Source organism: Oncorhynchus tshawytscha, linkage group LG18, assembly GCF_018296145.1.
Source record: "Oncorhynchus tshawytscha isolate Ot180627B linkage group LG18, Otsh_v2.0, whole genome shotgun sequence".
NCBI lineage: Eukaryota > Metazoa > Chordata > Actinopteri > Salmoniformes > Salmonidae > Oncorhynchus > Oncorhynchus tshawytscha.
Genome location: NC_056446.1, coordinates 3,210,510 through 3,222,880, shown reverse-complemented (window position 1 = coordinate 3,222,880; position 12,371 = coordinate 3,210,510). Strand labels below are relative to the sequence as shown.

At 44.4% G+C, this 12,371-nt stretch overlaps 1 protein-coding gene across 1 annotated transcript in view; it reads left to right on the top strand.

Annotated features, from left to right (window-relative positions):
* Positions 1-1,485: 1,485 nt before the first annotated feature.
* Positions 1,486-12,371, top strand: part of LOC112219756 — a 466,516-nt gene continuing 455,630 nt past the window's right edge. Inside the window, exons 1-11 of the mRNA XM_042300493.1 lie at positions 1,486-1,663; positions 1,844-2,064; positions 2,697-2,853; positions 3,039-3,262; positions 3,553-3,673; positions 3,993-4,189; positions 4,304-4,418; positions 4,629-4,798; positions 4,894-4,991; positions 5,159-5,289; positions 5,620-5,809. Coding sequence (XP_042156427.1) covers positions 1,486-1,663; positions 1,844-2,064; positions 2,697-2,853; positions 3,039-3,262; positions 3,553-3,673; positions 3,993-4,189; positions 4,304-4,418; positions 4,629-4,798; positions 4,894-4,991; positions 5,159-5,289; positions 5,620-5,809 — 1,802 coding nt within the window. The remainder of the gene's footprint in view (positions 1,664-1,843; positions 2,065-2,696; positions 2,854-3,038; positions 3,263-3,552; positions 3,674-3,992; positions 4,190-4,303; positions 4,419-4,628; positions 4,799-4,893; positions 4,992-5,158; positions 5,290-5,619; positions 5,810-12,371) is intronic.

Sequence of the window (12,371 nt, the reverse complement as noted above, 5' to 3'; positions counted from 1 at the left end):
TGAAACCCCAAACAGCAAGCAATGCAGGTGCAGAAGCACAGTGGCTAGGAAAAACTCACTGGAAAGGCCAGAACCTAGGAAGAAACCAGGCTATGAGGGGTGGAGATTATAACAGAACATGGCCAAGATGTTCAAATGTTCATAGATGACCAGCAGGGTCAAATAATAATAATCACAGTGGTTGTCGAGGGTGCAACACGTCAGCACCTCAGGAGTAAATGTCAGTTGGCTTTTCATAGCCGATCATTCAGAGTATCTCTACAGCTAGCACTTCCGGTGAACAGGTCAGGATTCCATAGCCGCAGGCAGAACAGTTGAAACTGGAGCAGCAGTTTGGCCAGGTGGGCTGGGGACAGCAAGGAGTCATCAGGCCAGGTAGTCCTTAGGGCTTGGTCCTAGGGCTCAGGTCCTGGGCGAGAGCGCGAGCGAGAGAGAAGAGAGAGGAGAGATAGAGCATACTCCACACAGGACACCGGATAACACAGGAGAAATACCCCAGATTTAACTTCTTGGTGACAGGGGGGAAGTATTGAGTAGCTTGGATGAATAAGGTGCCCAGAGTAAATCTGTTCCAGATGCAAATATATGCATATTATTAGTAGTATCGGATCGAAAACACTCTGAAGTTTCAAAAACTGTTTGAATGATGTCTGTGAGTATAACAGAACTCATTTGGCAGGCGAAAACCTGAGACAAATCCAACCAGGAAGTGGGAAATCTGAGGTTTGTAGTTTCATGTAAGTGATTGCCTATTCAATATGCTGTGTCTATGGTGCCAGATTGCACTTCCCAAGGCTTCCAGCAGATGTCAACAGTCTTTAGAAAGTTGTTTGAGGCTTCTATTGTGGAAGAGGGTCAAATAAGAGCTGTTTCAACAAGTGGACCAGGCTGTGTCCAATCAGTTGTTTACTACGCGGTCACACGGGCGCGCCGTGCCTTCTTTTTCCTCTGTAATGAATACGCTATTGTCCGGTTGGAATATTATTGAAGATGTATTATTTTAAAAACTCTGACTTTGTCTGGATTTTGCGCTCGCGTATTGTGTATTTGGAATAGTGAACTAAACGCGCAAACAAAACAGAGGTATTTGGACATAAATATGGATGTAATCGAACAAAACAAACATTTCTTGTGGAAGTGGGAGTCCTGGGAGTGCATTCCGACGAAGATCAGCATTTATAATGCTATTCATGACTTTTTTTGACTCCACAACTTTGCGGGTAACTGTATGGCTTGCTTTTGTGGCTGAACGCTGTTCTCAGATGATTGAATATTGTGCTTTTGCCGTAAAGCTTTTTTGAAATCTCACACAGCGGTTGCATTAAGAACAAATTCATCTTTAATTATATGTAAAACCTGTATCTTTCATCAAAGTTTATGATGAGTATTTCTGTTATTTGATGTGGCTCTCTGCATTTTCTCTGGATGTTTTGGAGGCATTTCTGAACATGGCGCCAATGTATACTGAGGTTTTTGGATATCAATATGTACTTGATCAAACAAAACATACATGTATTGTGTAATATACTGAACACGGCCCTGGTGTGGTTGCCCCCTGAACAGGTAGCTGGGGTTCCGATGCGGGTGCTGTCAACCTCAACCTTCTTTGAGCAGAAGTGGCTGGTTACTCGAGTAGATGCCACGGCTGTTTGTCCAACACCAGGTTGAGTGTGAAATAATTTAAGATCCTATAAGCCCAGTTCTTAATTGGCTCCAGACAAGACATTCATGTAGTGTTCAGTTGGGAAAATGTTTTGGGGTGAACTTTTTCCAAATAATGGCACAGTTTTCAGTTGCAAAATGTTCTGTTTTGATGTGCACTTGGCTTCTTGTGTCACTGCAGAGGCAGTGGCCTTTACTCCAGAAGTGATCACCTGGTACATGCCCAAGCACATAGACCCACTTTTCTCCTCTGATGCCTTCACCATGTTGGAGGTGTACATGGGAATTGACGCTAAGAGGCTGGACATTGAGGAAATGGCTGCCAGAAACTACTCGGTTTTAGTCACAGAGGCTCATATTATTGTTGAAATTCCGGTGGGGGCGGTTGGCGGCTACTTCAAGGTCAGCATTGGATGAGTAAAATGTTCCTGTTTAATTTCTAAGTCTTATTTGTAGAGCCCTTTATACTATAGCAGTTGTCAGTGCTTTGCAGTAACCCTTTGCCATCTCTCATGGGTAAACTCCTAGAAACGTTGTCTTGTGTAAAACGTTTCTTATTGAGCAATTGTTTGCTTAACCAGGCTAATATACAATGGTTTGCAAAATTGAGAATTTTGCATAAAATTACACTTAAACATGCTCTACCTCTTGTCTTTGCAGTTTGTCCTTTAGCCGCTTGAAATTTCAGACCAAATATCCACAGTAAAGTATTGTTTACCTGACTTTTTAGGGAGGCGGTAGCTTTGCCACTGTCAACTGAATGCAAGCAACACTCGGCTGCTATTTACTTTGCGTGTCAGTTGCTTTGAAAATGCACACCGCCAGAAATGCAAGTTGACAACCATACACCTACCAGCTTTCTAAAGTCTGGTAACCAATACTTTCCTTTGGATATTGTGTCTTAAATTACGAGTGGCAAAAAGACAAGTGGTAGAATAATTGTATTTAACATTCTGGCTTATAAGGAACATTTACCTGTTTTTGCACTCAAATTGTGTATTACAGCCTGACTGCATCACTCGTCTCCCTTACAGAGCCATATTCAGGATGACCAGTACTTCGTCACTTACACCATTGAGCCCATGCTTGAGTTGCTGTGGATCGAGGAGGTCGCACACGAGAACACCAGCTATAAAGTCCTCTTCCCTATCACAACACCTCCGATGGCCAGGCCTCCACAAGTTCGCAACTGTGAGTCTGGTTTAGTTAAATAGTGCCTATGGTAATTTGGGATTCCTGGGTTGTTCATTAGGCACAAAACAGAAAATGTACTGAAACGGGGAGGCAATACCTGGACTTACCCAATAACAAATGTCAATTTTCAACTTCCATTGTACCGCATTTCAAAATGTTTTCCTTTGTTTGCCAATGAACAGACACGCCCTTAGACACAGTTCCTGAGCAGGCAGTGTTTGTGCTTGAGTTGGGGACCTTCAACCTTGATGTGGAGCTGCTGAACATCACCTTTCCCACCATGGTGCTAACTGTTGCAGAGTGCAACGCCAGGGGCTTCAATGTTCAAGAGCAAAGATCCCCGGACAACACCTTGAAGACCTTCAGGATGGAGGTGCCCTTCTCAGACCCGGTGGTCTTTAAGGAGGTGTGTTTCTGTTAAATGCAAAGCCACACGCAGTGATTTGTACATGCACTAATAAGTGGGCCACCAACAAAATATAAATAATGGCACAAATGTACTTTGTATCCCTCATTTACTCAAGTGTTTCCATTATTTTGGCAGTTGTATGCATTTGATTTAGAGGAATGAGGGCAACATTACTATAAGTATATAGTTTGTTTTAATAGTCCCCATATGTACTTAGTTGTCACTTGATGTTGAATAGAGTTCTGTTGCAACAATAATGCTGACCAATGCTTTTAACTTCACTACAGAGAAGGGCGGAACAAGGTGTCACAACCTTCACTCTTCAGCTGATCTACGGCCTGGTCATCTTTCCAGAGTACGCTCCTTTCTCTCACTCTGCCGTTGTGGACGCTGTACTGCTGGACATTGGTATGCCTCTGGACTACGCCAAACTACTGTTGAATGGTTTCCTCTCGTTAATGATTGCCCTGAAAGGAAATTGTCAGTGAAAGACCAACTAGCCATACTGTAGGGTTTTCCTATGCGGTCTTTCTACAAAGAAAATGTTAAGCTTTAGAGTATTTGGACCCAGTTTCCTGTTCCTGATTTGCCAGGATCATGTTTATTCAGTCCCACCGTAGCAAAACATTTTGCAATCTAAACAAGGGTTTCTTCTTGGACAAGTTCAAGTAGTACCTTCCTGTTTTTTGTGCTTAATTAATGAACACAACCCTGTTTGTCCTTGTAGTGCCACCCTCAGTCACTGGCAACTGTGATCAGGAGAACTTCCACATCACTGTGGACTACAGGAACCAAGAGCCCTTTTTTGTGGTCTTGGTTGGCAAGCGGCTGCTTAACCATGAGTTTGCTCAACAGTATTTAACAGAGGGCGACACAGACTTCACCATCACGTTGCCCTTCTCTTCGCCGGACGCAGTGTTTGAGGTACGACGCTCTCCCAAAACATGTTAAGCTAAATTGCTGCAGCTAGCCTTGCTTTCCTTACCCTGTATACATGCATACAATATTGGACTAATGAACTCTCCCATTGGTTCCCAGTCGGTTCACTCGTCCTCTGTCAGGAGCAGACTGGATGTGGCTCTGTTGAATCCTTACAACAACATGACCATCAAATACTTTTCCCTGGCTTGCAGCTTCCTCAAAACGCTGACTGGTTGGTTTTCAAACAATTACTTACGATAAATTGTTGTTTAACATGGTTACCAAACCTGGGTTCCTTGCAAATACCGTGAGTCTAAATGGTAGTGCCAGATGGGCATGGTTTGCATTTTTGGTGCTATTCCATTGGTTCAAGCTCAATAAGTGTAACAAATACAGAACCCAGGTCTGATGGCTACCTGTCTTTTGCTCCCCCACCTCCAAGAGTGTTTCTCTAACGGAACGATGACTGCGCTGGCAGTGAAGGTGGAGTCTGCTCCCGGTCTGAACCCCGGTCAGCTGACCCTGAGCGACCCCGCCTGTGGTCCCACCTACAGTGACGATCGCTTCGCCTACTTCCACTTCACTGTGAACTCCTGTGGCACCACCAGGAAGGTAAAATGACTATTACCCTGAGGTGATGGGTACTGTGTATTTACGGACTGTTTGCTTCTGCAGGCTGTAATAAGCAATTCCCCTCTACTACATAGTTTATCAACAATGTCATGCTGTATGAGAACGAAATCTCCTTGCCAGATGAACTTGAGGTGAAGCTGAATGCCACGACGTCTTCAGAGGAGGAATATCAGTAAGTGCATTACGCATCACAATTGTAGCTATTAGCTTTCATAGGTATTTTTTTTCTTCACCAATTGCTCAATACTTTGTATACAGGGAAAATGTGCCTCTACTACCAGTGTCCACTCCACTGCTTGAAGTTTCCCCTATTGAAGTTGCTTACATCCCTCTTTTTAGGTTAAAGGTTTCCTGCTACTATGTGGCCAACATCACTCGCACATTGGCCTTCCTGACCAGGCCGCGTGACAACGAGCCTTTTGCCGAGACTGGGACGGGTCGACTAATGGTCAGAATGAGACTCGCTCAGGGTAAGCGTGCACAAATTCAGAATTTCAACTTGACCCCTAGCCTCTAAAAGAATCTTGGAAGGTCTCCTTTACAAAACCATTCCCAAAAATGTAAGCCTTGTGATATATTACTCTTGCGTTCTGAGATCTACAGGTGTGGCTATGTAGTAACGGTGAGGAGCTGATTTGGGAATTTGTCAGAAGCCTCTAGTGGGGGGTGGATAGTGTTGGCTATAAATGGCTTGTGTTCATTGGGGCACAACAGGATATGATAAACGAGCATTTCTTAATGGACAAGTTCAGATGGTGCCCACTGAACACGACCCCCGGTTGTCTTGTTCTGTGTTCCAGACGCCTCGTATAACACGTTCCACCAGGAGGAGGACTATCCAGTGGTGAGGTACCTTAGACAGCCTCTGCACTTTGAGGTGGAGCTGACCACGTCCTCTGATCCCAAGGTAGCGCTGGTGCTTGACCACTGCTGGGCCACCCTCAACGAGGACCGCGACTCCCGACCCCGGTGGAATCTCATCATTAATGGGTAACATGTTGTTTTTGGGCCTAAACAAGTGTTATTCCACAGGTGTGGTTCCTGAGTAATTAGCAACCTATCATGCTTGGCAGGCCATTTATTTTGGCTACCGTGGCTATGCCCCCCCATCCATAGGTCGAGTGGTCAAAATGATGTGAGCCATGTGGGGTCTGTCACCAGATCTCCACCCAATTTAACACTTATGGGAGATTCTGGCGCGTATGATCACATGCTTGTTATCACTGAGTGGTCCCTGCAGCGTATCATTGGAACGGAACGTATGCTGCATCAAACGACTCTAAACCGCGTTGTCTGAAAAGCATCTAAACAATGTTTTGTACTGATGAGAAATAAAGGTCTTCACAACTTTATTCCAGCTTTGCTTGTAAAATATATCAATATTAACGTTATCATCTAGTCTAAATAACAGGTTGACTTGTTTTACAGTATGATGCGGTACAAGGGAGCCATGTAAATCTAGTATAGAAAGTATGGCAGCCATGTTTGTCAAGCAAGAACTCCTAGAATGCTGTTCACTGCGCCCGTTGCCTGAGATCTTAACTTAGTTTGGCCACTTCAGCATGTGATAATCTTTGTACTTGTTACGGCGTACACATGACAAGTAGTTTACAGGTAACTATACAAAACGCCAATTGTTGTCACCTCCCCAAATACAACCGTAGCACGAAAGCTGAACAGAGTTGCAAGATATAGCACAATCCATTATTGGGGGCTAAGTCCTTGGGAAGGTATTGTGAAGAGGATGATGCAGGAAATATTACTAAGATCTGGGAATTTATCAACAATAAATGGTGGGGCAGACAGTTTTTCTAAGCTATATACCCCTGGAAAGGGGGGTCTGATCTGGCAACCCTGAGGTACCATAGTTTACACTCTGATGCCGTGTTCAAATCAACTAACGACTTCAGTGCATTCAAGACAATGGGGGTACTCCAGTTGAGATCAAGTCTGACAGACGCTTACGTGATAACCTGACTGCATTGTATGATGTTAGCTCATATTCAGTACCACCTTAAAGTGTTTTACACGTGTCCATTACAATCTAGGCAAGAATCAGAATGCATGAATAAAACGCTAAGTACATTATAATTACGGTACTCTACAGTAGAAACGACAACACGTGACACAGAAAATAAGGCACTTTGATAGGAATGCACGCATGTCCACAGTTATTTGTAAGGAAGGCAATAAACGTGCAAGGACTGTATACTTGATCTGGGGAAGTGCTTGGGCTTTCTTTTGAAGGAAAGTTTGTCCGGCTCATTAAATTCTCAAATATAAATGGTCTCAAACAGTAAAATGGGCTACTTTTGTGAATGAATGAGGCAAAATTAGAAGTTGAAATGGCCTCTAGAAAATTAGCAGGTAGTGTGCCTTGGTCTGAGGTCAGCGCGGGTTAAATGTCCACATGTTGGAACGGTGAGTGCATTCTGACATCACGCGCATAAAATCAACTCCCACTGGGGCGACTGAAGATATTTGGAACTCGTGTGTGAAAAGGTTAATGTTGGCATTACCTACACCTTTTTACTCAATGTTATCCATTTGGTTTGCTACAGTTCAGTGTTGTGCCAAGCTGATGGTCAGTCGACTGGAAATCAAGAGCGGCTGGCAAGCTTGGCTTGCCTTTCCGATTGGTTTCATACAACTGCTCTTAACACTGACTGAATAGTTGTTGGTTTTGGGTTGAATTCAGGCACAAGTGACCTCTTGTGTTTAAAACAGTTATTGCACTAAACCTAAAGGATGGTTCAGATGCCTGTGCAGCATGGATGTTTGAAACTGAATAGGATCAGTTGACAGGATCCCCAGAAGTTGATGCAGCTTTCAATGGAATTTCCTGTCCTAGAGGAATGCGCTAATTGGGAGTTGCTAAACATGAACAAATACCACGGTCAAGTGTAGCAGCATCTTGCTAACCTTATTTAGCTAGCTAATGTTCATATTTAAAAAAAATGTTACTACATTTTTTAATTTGGGTGAGCACTTTGCCACAGATGGACATGCTGGCCTAATTTTTATCTCAAGAATTTAAATTGGGTTACTATAGAAAGATGACTTATTTTTCCTACCTTGTAATGGGCTACAATGACTTTGCCCATGATTATGCACGCTGCAAATGACACTTTATTTTGCGGGTGCCTTTTCAGTATCTGGCTGCATGTTACACCAAGCAGTGTAGTGAAGCAACTTTATTGGTCAAAACCATTCATTTGGGGGATCGGGTTTGCTATCAAATCATGCAATTTTACCATTTTTTATGAATTGGTATCAACCTAAATTTGGCCATGTGGACACGGTGTAACTTCGCAGCTGTTTATTAAATCAGCAATGTCATAGCAGTTTTTTAAAAAAAGGCTGAAATGTTTTGTATATCCATAGGAAAAGACACAACATTCACATGGCTGTGCACAAAATGGGTAGTTCAGATTTGTCACATCAGCTGCAACTATATCTTTGTGCAAAATCCTTACCATCGTCTGTCAGCTCAAGTGATTTGTACTGGTGTGGGTGTTTCTCTTAATGTAACGTCTTCAGATTTCACAAATTCCTTTTTGCTAATATCTGGCAGTTAAACAGTAAAGGATAAACCTCCCAAAGATGCTAATTAAAAAAAGTAGGCCTAAACTGTCAATGCGTAGGTTACTTTGTATAGTAGAGCTGCGCCCTTCACAGAAGTCCTCCACATGTGAATCCGATGCCGTGGGTGTAGAATTTATTTTGTGTGACCAATTTTTCCAACAGCGGAAGAATTGCTCTGGCGCATTGCATGAAATTCTTGTTTAAAATGAAGTACTTGTGGTGAAAATTTGATTGCCTTGTTGATGATGCAGACTGTCTATTCGGCAACTTTGGTTAAACCACGATCAATATTCTGGTCAGACTACAGGCGACCTTTCTGGATCATTTAGAATTAAGAACCATTTAGAGGGACATCTCACCTCATGTCAATGGAATTGAATATACATGTTTGACATCTGTCATTTAACAAGCCATTGCAGTAGACCAAAATAAATATTGTTGACGGAAAGCCCAATTTCTGTTCTTTAAAATAAAATAAAAACGTACTAAATCAGATTCATCCAGGTCTGATGGGCCAAAAGATCCGAAATTAAAAGCAACAAACCACTGTCGTGACGTGACCTTGAATTATCTGAGGACTGTTTAATTGTTAGCCGACTCTAAATGAATCATGTTAGGATTTGGGGTGCCGAGGAAGCGGTTTTAAAGTTACCGTCTCTAGACGGTAGAAATCTATTAAATTGATAGTCAACTTATTAACTTTACATCGTATCCTCCTTGCAGCTGCAAAAACCCAGCCTTATGATTCAGTACTATACAAGTTGGTTTAATTGAATTACTAGCTAACTAAATAACACAGGCTAAACACACAGGTGACACAATGACAGCTTGTTACAAGGTTTCTCTTCACACCCCCCACCGTTCCGTAAGGGACACTTATCATTGATACATTTTTGAACACACGAACCGGCACCAGCTTGGAGTAAAAGCATGAATGTATTTGTGGGATGCCGCCGTGGAAAGGTAGGTGGTTGGTCTTCTCTCTGATTGGCTACATGAGGTCACAATGTCGTTGGTTGTCCGTGGCTCCAATGACTAGTCTTGAACAGAACTACAGGATGGATTTTCCTTTCACACGTTCTGGAAGATAGGCTAATCAACCCTGTCGCTGATTCCTCAGTGGGTGATGAGTAGGATGGTTTGGATGTGGTAGCAGAATGGTCCCACTTAAGTTAATTTTCTAGGTTAGGAAAGTTCCAAACGCCTAGCTTGCGCCTCACGGTTTTCTGGTCTAATGTTAATTTGTGACACTCAAAATTCAAGTGGAAAACTACACTACAGGCTGATCCAACTTTGATGTAATGTCCTTAAAACAAGTCAAAATGAGGCTCAGTAGTGTATGTGTGGCCTCCACGTGCCTGTATGACCTCCCTACAACACCTGGGCATGCTCCTGATGAGGTGGCGGATGGTCCTCCTCCCAGGGATCTCCTCCCAGACCTGGACTAAAGCATCCGCCAACTCCTGGACAGGCTGTGGTGCTATGTGGCGTTGGTGGATGGAGCGAGACATGATGTGCTCAATTGGATTCAGGTCTGGGGAACAGGCGGGCCAGTCCATAGCATCAATGCCTTCCTCTTGCAGGAACTGCTGACACACTCCAGCCACATGAGGTCTAGCAATTTCTTGCATTAGGAGGAACCCAGGGCCAACCGCACCAGCATATGGTCTCACAAGGGGTCTGAGGATCTCATCTCGGTACCTAATGGCAGTCAGGCTACCTCTGGCGAGGACATGGAGGGCTGTGCGGCCCCCCAAAGAAATGCCACCCCACACCATGACTGACCCACCGCCAAACCGGTCATGCTGGAGGATGTTGCAGGCAGCAGAACGTTCTCCACGGCGTCTCCAGACTGTCACCGTCTGTCACATGTGCTCAGTGTGAACCTGCTTTCATCTGTGAAGAGCACAGTGCCCCAGTGGCAAATTTGCCAATCTTGGTTTTCTCTGGCAAATGCCAAACGTCCTGCACGGTGTTGGGCTGTAAGCACAACCCCCACCTGTGGACGTCAGGCCCTCCTACCACCCTCATGGACTCTGTTTCTGACTGTTTGAGCAGACACATGCACATTTGTGGCCTGCTGGAGGTAATTTTGCAGGGCTCTGGCAGTGCTCCTCCTGCTCCTCCTTGCACAAAGGTGGAGGTAGCGGTCCTGCTGCTGGGTTGTTGGCCTCCTCCACGTCTCCTGATGTACTGGCCTGTCTCCTGGTAGCGCCTCCATGCTCTGAACACTACGCTGACAGACACGGCAAACCTTCTTGCCACAGCTCGCATTGAGCTGCACTACCTGAGCCACTTGTGTGGGTTGTAGACGCCGTCTCACTAGAGTGAAAGCACCGCCAGCATTCAAAAGTGACCAACATCAGCTAGGAAGCATAGGAACTGAAGGTGTCTGTGGTTACCAACTGCAGAACCACTCCTTTATTGGGGGTGTCTTGCTAATTGCGTATCATTTCTACCTGTTGTCTATTCCATTTGCACAACAGCATGTGAAATGTATTGTCAATCAGTGTTGCCTCCCAAGTGGACAGTTTGATTTCACAGAAGTGTGATTGACTTGGAGTTACATTGTGTTGCTTAAGTGTTCCCTTTATTTTTTTGAGCAGTGTATATCCCCTGCTTTTTTCAGAACATTAATTGTGTAGGTAGATGTGGAAAGGTGATTGGGGGGGGTTCTCACATCTCGGCTATAAGACACTACTTTATTAAAGGTTGAAGCCCTTTTCTCAGCTAATAGCCCATCCTGCTATGCTTGTGAAAAGCTAATACTTTTTCCCTTTTCCACATGTTAAAGGTTCCATTTGATAAAGTGGTTTTAGCCTTAATTGGTTAACCCCAATTCATACATTAGGCACAGTCGATAGTGTGCTGGACTTCGGGCTAGAATGTTGAGGGTTCGAAACCGGCTCCCTGCTTGTTTCATTACGTTATTGTGCCGGTCTCGGCAAATAGCCTGGATTGTTAATCCCATCTCCTTCCTCACTGTCTTCCACGCATCATTATCCGCCTGAGTGGCTCGCTTGTGGGCGTGCTGGCAGGATATGGCAGGATCTTCAGTTCTGCATCAAGAATTCAGCATAGCAAGTTTGTATGAAGGTCTGGTTATTCACAGGCAAATAGTATGCTCTAAACCGCTCTGGTGACAAACTTTGCTGCCATTTTTTTCCATCGTCCACATGGCTAGGAGAACCTCCTCAGATTAATGCAGATGAAGGGAGTTAGATATGCATAGGAAGTGTAGTGTACTGTCTTTCTGTATATATGAATTACAAATCATCCTTTGCTCAAATCATGTTTCTAGACTATTGCATAGTTAATGTGTAATCATTGTCCTAGGAGCTGGAGTGGTGAACACAAGTGTATAATTGTAATGCAGACACGGCATCATTCAAAGAATGGAGTGTGATGCACCTGGTATTGGATATGACGCTGTACTGTGAAACGCCGAAGACAGCGCTACAGGGAGACAGGACGGACAGCTGATCGTCCTCGCAGTAGCAGGCCACGTGTAACACCTGCACAGGATCGGTACATCTGAACATCACACCTGAGGGACAGGTACAGAATGGCGACAACAACTTCCCGAGTTACACTAGGAAACCACAATCCCTCCATCAGTGCTCAGATTGTTCACAATAGGCTGGACTGAGGGATTGTAGGCCTGTTGTAAGGCAGGTCCTCACCAGACATCACTGGCAACAATGTTGCCTATGGGCACAGACCCACCGTCGCTGGACCAGACAGGACTGGCAAAAAGTGCTCTTCACTGACGAGTTGCGGTTTTGTCTCACCAGGGGTGATGGTCGGATTCGCGTTTATCGTCGACGGAATGAGTGTTACACCAAGGCCTGTATTCTAGAGGGGGATCGATTTGGAGGTCACAGCATCATCTGACTGAGCTGTCATTGCAGGCAATCTCAACGCTGTGCTTTAAAGGGAAGACATCCTCCTCCCACATGTGGTACCC